This window comes from Sander vitreus, chromosome 9, assembly GCF_031162955.1.
Source record: "Sander vitreus isolate 19-12246 chromosome 9, sanVit1, whole genome shotgun sequence".
NCBI lineage: Eukaryota > Metazoa > Chordata > Actinopteri > Perciformes > Percidae > Sander > Sander vitreus.
Genome location: NC_135863.1, coordinates 22,029,685 through 22,036,612, shown reverse-complemented (window position 1 = coordinate 22,036,612; position 6,928 = coordinate 22,029,685). Strand labels below are relative to the sequence as shown.

Below are 6,928 nucleotides of genomic sequence, written 5' to 3'. Positions count from 1 at the left end.
CACACACACACACACACACACAGGCCAGATGTGAATAATAAAACTGATACAGTAGCCTACTGCAAAATGCTGTCATTTTAAATTATTATATACGAGATATTGGATATAATAATTGATTCATATTTCAAGACCAACTAAAACTTCAGTCTTTGAGGGAAATAAAGGCTAAACACTGAAACAATGCATCCTAGATACAGCGGAAATGTAATGAAGACCACATTATTATATGAAAATGAGAGAATAAAAATTAAAAAAAATGAAAGATCTTTGTGCGGTCAGTAGAAACCTATTGTAACCATTCCTATTCCAATTTACAATTTAAGACGGGCCTTTAATGTTACTGGTGGTGTGATTGGCTTTGCTTATGGCCCCCTCAAGTGGACAAAAGGACGCACTTCTCATGGTTGTGGATGGACACTTTATTGAAGAGTCAGTTTAACATGTAACTGTAAACGTACATCTTTGCAAAAATACTGCTTCTTTGAAATGTACATTAGCAGTGAAAGTATAAATACTTCTTATTCACATGAAACTTATGACTAAGTTTAGTGCTTTGGCATATTTTGATTTTTCAGGCAAACAACGCCTTACCCTCATGTACTGTGAAAGCGATGATGGAGTCTACACAACAATGTGGACACACTACAAAAAACTCTCAATAAAATCTTTTGGATATATATAGAATATATATATATTTTTCTCATACATTTGATTAGCATCTTATTAGACATTTTAATACTATATCACACCTCCTCAGTGCTGGATAGATAATGAAAACTGTGCAGTCCAGCTGACATGATCACCCTCCTACAATCATTCGCTCCATCAATCTCAATTCATCATAACACCATCATTAACATTGAAAATAAAAACACAACATATTGCATAATCATCCTTTCATTACAATTCATACCCCTGCACGATCATGCCATTTGAAACGATTAAAAAAAAAAAAAGGACAAAAAACGATTAAAATAAAAATAAAGATTTCCCTCCAAATTAAAAGCAATAAAACTCATAAAAAACAAGTTATCTCAATAAAGAGTACAAGATTAGTTTGAAAGAACATTGTAGGTTTAATAAAGTGCAAGCATGAGCTTATTAACACAACACAAAATGCTCATTATCCATGAAAAACAAAAAACTTTTCTTTATCCACAGTCCCTCTGGTAATCACTTTAGCCACCCCCATGGAAAAGTGATTTCAAAACAAAGTTGTGATTGTGTGAACGATTTAAAGACTCTTTTTATGTCTCCTCACCCTCTCTGTCAGTGAATCCTGACTGTGCGTTAAGTAAAGTGTGAGAAACTGTGTTTCTTTGTGCATATCAGATCTCCTGTCCACTTATCCCCTCCTCTGACATCCTGTCTGAAGGGAACAGGAGTGTGCAGCAGGACGGCTCGGCACCGACTGAGTGCAGAGACTTATTATTGCCATGTGACAGAGGTGACCATCTCCCTCATGTCTGTCTGTGCTTCTTTGTTGTCCTTCTGTCGCTCCCAAATGATTCAGTGAGCGGAGTAGCCCATCTGATGCAATTTGAGAAGAAGGCTGTGCGTGATGTCAAATGTGGTGAGGCTCATCCCCACAGCAATGGGCCCTTTAATCCAGTTCATGCTCAGGCCTTTGTATAGTCCCCGTACGACTCCCTCCTGTGTTACAATCTCACGCATGGTCCCCAGAATTGTGCTGTACGATGAGCCGGTGACGCCGGCTGTCTGCATGCGCCGACGTACCACGTCCAGGGGATATGAGGCAGATTGTCCGATCAGGCCTGCGCAGGCACCAAAAGCCAAGCGCTCATGGGGGTACGGCTGGGATCGCTTCGTTTTTTCTAGAGTTGAGAGAAAAATGCAAAGAAAGAAAAAGAGTTCACCATCTGAACGACACATTTTTACTTAGTTAAGTATAAAAAATGTCACTTTAGCCAATAAGCCACTAAGCATTCAGCATGCTTCTACCAAAATCTAATAATGCTGCTAATTGGCTGTCTGAATGTCACACGTTGTAGAGGCAGGCAGGAAAAACTAATAAATACAAATATTTTTTGCCGTAACGTGAATTGTTGTAATTTCTTTTTGTTAAAATGGATATTATAAAATTGGTATTGAAAAAAGTCAGGAACCGATATTGAAGTTACGGTATTGGTATTGGTACCGGTAACGAAAATGTTTGAATGATACCCAGCCCTACTAAATGTAGGCATTTAATAGAAAAGAATAGCCATCAGTACCTGTGTGTAGCTTCTTGAGGGTCTCATATGTGAAGAATGTGATCCCTGCATATGGGATGACACCCATGATAGTGGGAGTGAAGCCTCTGTAAAGGGTCCGGATACCCTCCTCTTGGGAGATCCGCACAAAGACGTGCATAATGTTGCTGTACCTGTCCCAATAAAAAGCGTCGGTCAAGACATTGTTTAACAAACTGTACCATTTACCATTATGAGTGGTATTGTATGACATTTAGTAACATTCATGCAGCGCAATGGTCCATTTTATTGTACTGGCAAGACGACAGGGAACCCCCTCGGTACACAGTAGTGGGTGTTATGGGACTGTAAGTGCTTACATTTCTCTGGCTGTGACTGCCATCCTGGCTCGCGCCATGTCCAAAGGGTAGGTAAGCATCGCAGCAGTGGTGCCGGCCAGAGAGCCAGCCAGGAAGCGTGGGAAAGGAGGCAGAGCTCTGACAACAAACAACACAATAATCTGTAGTAAATAATAATAATAATAATACAAAAAAAGATATTCTTTATGCTGTTAAAAAAAACAAGACTAAGAGCTAACTCCAGCATGCGAACATGCTCACAATGACAATGCTGACATGTTGATGTTATTCATTCTTAGTCTCGCTTTGCCAGACTGGCTAGTCCACAAAGCATTCGGGACGGGCGGAAAACATGCTCTGGTTTATTGGCATTTCTTTAAAGGCTCGGAAGGAACTTGTTTTGGTGGAACATGTGTACGTTTAAAAGTTGTTTTAGTCGTGCAACAGAAAACTCAGATTGGACAGATAGTCTAGCTAGCTGTCTGGATTTACCCTGCAGAGATCTGAGAAAAGGTTAAACATAGTCCTCATGAATCGACCGGAGTTTAAAATGCCAACACAAGGGAAGCCCAAGGCAACGGATATTCGGCCTAAATGAGTGACATCCAGCGGATTTTCTGGCTGCAACGAAGCAATCCCGTGTGGAATCCCCAAAGTGGAACGTCAAGGATATAGACTATTCATTCTGGACCAAAGTGGTGGAGCGACCCATCCAACAACAGACATTGTCATCCCTTTTATCTTCAAATGAATAAATAAATTCATTACTGCTGAAAGACAAATGCTCTACTCACTTGCCCTGGTAGCCGTAGTAGCTCCCCAATAGTTTTTTGTACTGGTCATGTGAGCAGAACTGGAGGGCAGCGTAGGGCATGACCCTCACCATGGTGGCAGAGTTCCCTCTCCACAGACCCAGCAGCCCCTCCTTCATGTACGTGCAGTAGATGAGCCTGAAGGCCTCCTGGGGGGTGGGTGGATATGTGGGGTTAGGAGCGGAGATATAGATGCCCTTCATGTTTTCCACATCTAATAATTTAACGTGATAATCTTAATATATTCAAGGTGCACAATCAGGTGTAATGTTTAAGACTGAATGCGTAAGAAAGTGTGTGAGTGTGGCTTTGACATAATGGCATATAAAATAATACTAAAGCAGAGATCTACGACACATTCTAGAGCTCCAACTAAGGTTGTTTTTGTTATTGATATATTTGTTTTAATTAATTCAATAAAATGTCAAAAAGACAAACATTTCCCGTCTTAATAGATGCCTCAAAAATCTCATTTGGTCATTTTTGCTTGTTTTCTCAGTCACAAAAATACACAAATACTCAATTAAGAACCTTATCAAATCTGTAACCAAGAACTGTACCCACCACGTTTTTCTTTTTAAATCATTTGTACTTGGCACAAATTGTCACAAATCAATTTCCAGCATAAATATATTCTGCCTTTCAACTTTGTCCTGGCTGCCAGTGTAGCTACATATTAAATGAGGTAAATCTAGAATATACCAATGACTGATTTGCTGCTAAGATAGAAACCTGAACTCACCTTAGCTGAGAATCTCTTGGAGGACACTGTGGAACAAAAACACAGTGAACCTCAGGGTTAAACAACACACTCTCCCATGCAGGCTAAACATCTACTAAGAGGATTAGAAATGAGTTAAGAACGGTCAGTGAAAACTTTGGTACAAACTGAAAAACGGTAGCTGCATTATCTGTGGAATGGAATACTCTGAACAGAATTTACAGTAGCCCACTTTCTGCACTAAATTCTTTATTTGGAAGGAAATTGAGGGTCATTCTTGCCTTGGAAAATGATCTTGGTCCGATCCAGAGGTGCAATGACTGTTTTGGCTACAGCTCCAGCAAATGCCCCACACAGCAGGGAGTCCAGCACTGTCCATCTGGGCCTCAAGTCCTGTTTGGACACACGGACACGTTCACATTGCATTGCTTTAGAAGACATCACATGTGTCACATTACACTGACACATACTGACAGCTCAACACTGATCCTTTGAGATAACTCAAGATATCTTCACAACCTTAACACTGGTTACTTTTTAAAGTGTGGACAAAGAAAGTAGTAGTTTAATCATTAATCTCTCATTACGTCACTGTTTGATACTCACATACTGTATATGTAGCACAAATGTCATATGCTTATCAGCACAAACACTACCGTGTTTATCATTCAGCAAAGTTACTGCCAAAAGAACAGAGAAATCTGCACGAGGAGAGCCAGAGTGACTCATTTGTTTTGGCAGAATCACAAGAGGTAACACCAACAAGTGCTCCACTGAAGAAGAGACGTTTGTGTGGGTTAATGTGTCCTAGACTGTATCAATACGGAATGTGTGTGTGTCCCGCTGGAAGGGACAGTTGAACCCAATAAGCAATCTGATAAGAGGAGCAAACTTCACAACCCAAAACAGAGGAGGAAAAAAAATAGAGGTTAGAAGTTTTCAAATGAAAATGTGCAATTATTTGGTACACTGGGTGAATATATCTTAATATTTCCAAACAAGCTGGAGAAAGTCATGAATGACCTATGCTCCACAAAACAGCAAAATGGTTTACAATGGGAAAAAAAAGAGATCATATCTTCCAATAATATAAGCTTAAGTTTTCTTACAAATTATCTTTTGATAAATATTGTCTTGTTTAGTGACAAACCCTTCCGTGTGATACTACAGTAAACAAATGGCATAGTTCTTATTTAATACAGTGTTGCTTTGTAAACTAAGGCCAGCTTGGATTAGCTGGCAACTCCCTGCTAATTCGAGCAATGTACTGGTAGAGGCACGTCCTTTGAAAGTACGTGTAATACCAGGAAGGCTCTACAGTATGTCACAACAACAGCTCCATTACACTGATAGGAGTCACACAGTAGGGTTTGTTTTATGGTTGATCGTAAAGAGATCATACCAATATCGGATAATGGAACAATTTCACAAAGGGTGCCTTATAAAAAATTTAAAAGGGATTTATCGGTGTGTTCTTTTTAAATGCAATGTTATAATGCACACTGTCTCCATACAAGATTATTCTAGCATAGATGGTGGTTTTTATTTTATGTATTTATTTTGTTGACTGAGAATGTAAAAGGCACTGTGCTGTTTAATGTCAGATGTGGTAAAACTCTACATTACAAAAAAAGACTCCACATCGCCTAAAAGTATAACACTTGAGACTGACAAATAGCTGAGTTAAGCTGACAGCTGAAATGTTTTTATTACCTGATTTTGACACAAATATCCAACTGAAGCTTTTGTAAACAAGGTCATAATAATGTAGTCCATATATCCTAGGTGCTCGAATATGTCATAAAAGTGCAATATTTAATCATTTGTACTCACGCAGAACATGTGAATAAGTCATAAGAGAAACGACGCTCACCTTAGCTTGGCTGGAGGGTGGCAGAGCCAGCACGGTGGCCTGGGCCACAGGCAGAGAGCTCTGATGGTTGTTTACACCGTGGGCCATGTGTGCCCTTCACAGGTTACCAAGGTACTGTCAGACGCTCAGCCACTCATTCAGGGAAAACACACTAAAGAGGAAGATATGTGACAAAATATGTTGGAGCAATTAACACGACACTTTATTTTACAGAACAACAGCGCGCCATGTCGCACTGCCTCGAGTAGCTTTGCATTGACGCGAGGACGTGATGACTCCCGCGTACCCTAAACAGCCTGGCTTGTAAACAGTCCAGGGTGTTGCGTTACAAAAGCTCCGCTGTTCAACCCACATTGACTCTCCTGCACAGAAACAAATACACCGTTTATATTTATCAATCGTCAATCTGGCCCACTTTTCTAAAATAAATGGGTGCAGATATTAATAATAATGTGACCACACCTCAAATAAATAAAACTGCGAACCATTAATCATCACTTCATCAAAGAATGAATAAACATCGTTATTGCTGTTACATCGTTAAGTGTTCATTGATGATTAAATGTTGCATCCTGTTACCTTCGTTTGTTTTCTAGGACCCCGTGTTTACAAGTCTGCGATGTGTTATGATCAGTCGCCAGTCTGCCCTGCAGATTCTTGCACGCATTTCTTCATTGATCGCTGAAGGCTGGTCAGTTGCTCTTGAAAACTTGCAACTCGCTGCGACTGCGAGGTGTCTGCACGTCTTTCACGTTGTTGACGTTTCTGAAGATGATTGTAAAAGACAGGTGTCAAGCTGCAGCAGAGTGTGTGTTGTTCATAGACTATCGCCTGGGAGGAAATTCTGCATCTGCATCTGCATCTGCATCTGCCTCTGCCACTGTCTGGTTCTGCGCACAAGATGTATTGGGCTTTTCAAGGTTTTAAAGAACTGACTAGAAGAACTATGCATTTTGGACTACAATACCCAT

General features: G+C 40.1%; 1 protein-coding gene across 2 annotated transcripts; it reads right to left on the bottom strand.

The window, feature by feature from the left end:
• Window positions 1-404: 404 nt before the first annotated feature.
• Window positions 405-6,928, bottom strand: LOC144523617 (mitochondrial coenzyme A transporter SLC25A42-like). 2 transcript variants are annotated; one of them, XM_078259289.1, is made up of 9 exons: window positions 6,537-6,928; window positions 6,244-6,319; window positions 5,958-6,108; window positions 4,366-4,477; window positions 4,106-4,131; window positions 3,346-3,512; window positions 2,573-2,689; window positions 2,235-2,386; window positions 405-1,835 (listed from the first exon to the last, which is right to left on the bottom strand). In XM_078259289.1, the coding sequence occupies exons 3-9, from the start codon at window positions 6,042-6,044 to the stop codon at window positions 1,510-1,512; spliced, it is 987 nt and encodes a 328-aa protein (XP_078115415.1). In that variant the 5' UTR covers window positions 6,045-6,108; window positions 6,244-6,319; window positions 6,537-6,928; the 3' UTR covers window positions 405-1,509. The 2 variants fall into 2 exon arrangements, with proteins under 2 accessions (XP_078115415.1, XP_078115414.1); XM_078259288.1 differs by lacking the exon at window positions 6,244-6,319.

Bases quoted from the DNA above. Each gene is read 5' to 3' on its own strand.
- LOC144523617 (XM_078259289.1), bottom strand. From the start codon at position 6,044: ATGGCCCACGGTGTAAACAACCATCAGAGCTCTCTGCCTGTGGCCCAG. The intron at 2,387-2,572 runs GTAAGCACTTAC...TTATTGGGACAG, and splicing joins GCAGTCACAGCCAGAGAAAT to GTACAGCAACATTATGCACG. The intron at 1,836-2,234 runs GTACTGATGGCT...TCTCAACTCTAG, and splicing joins CCTCAAGAAGCTACACACAG to AAAAAACGAAGCGATCCCAG.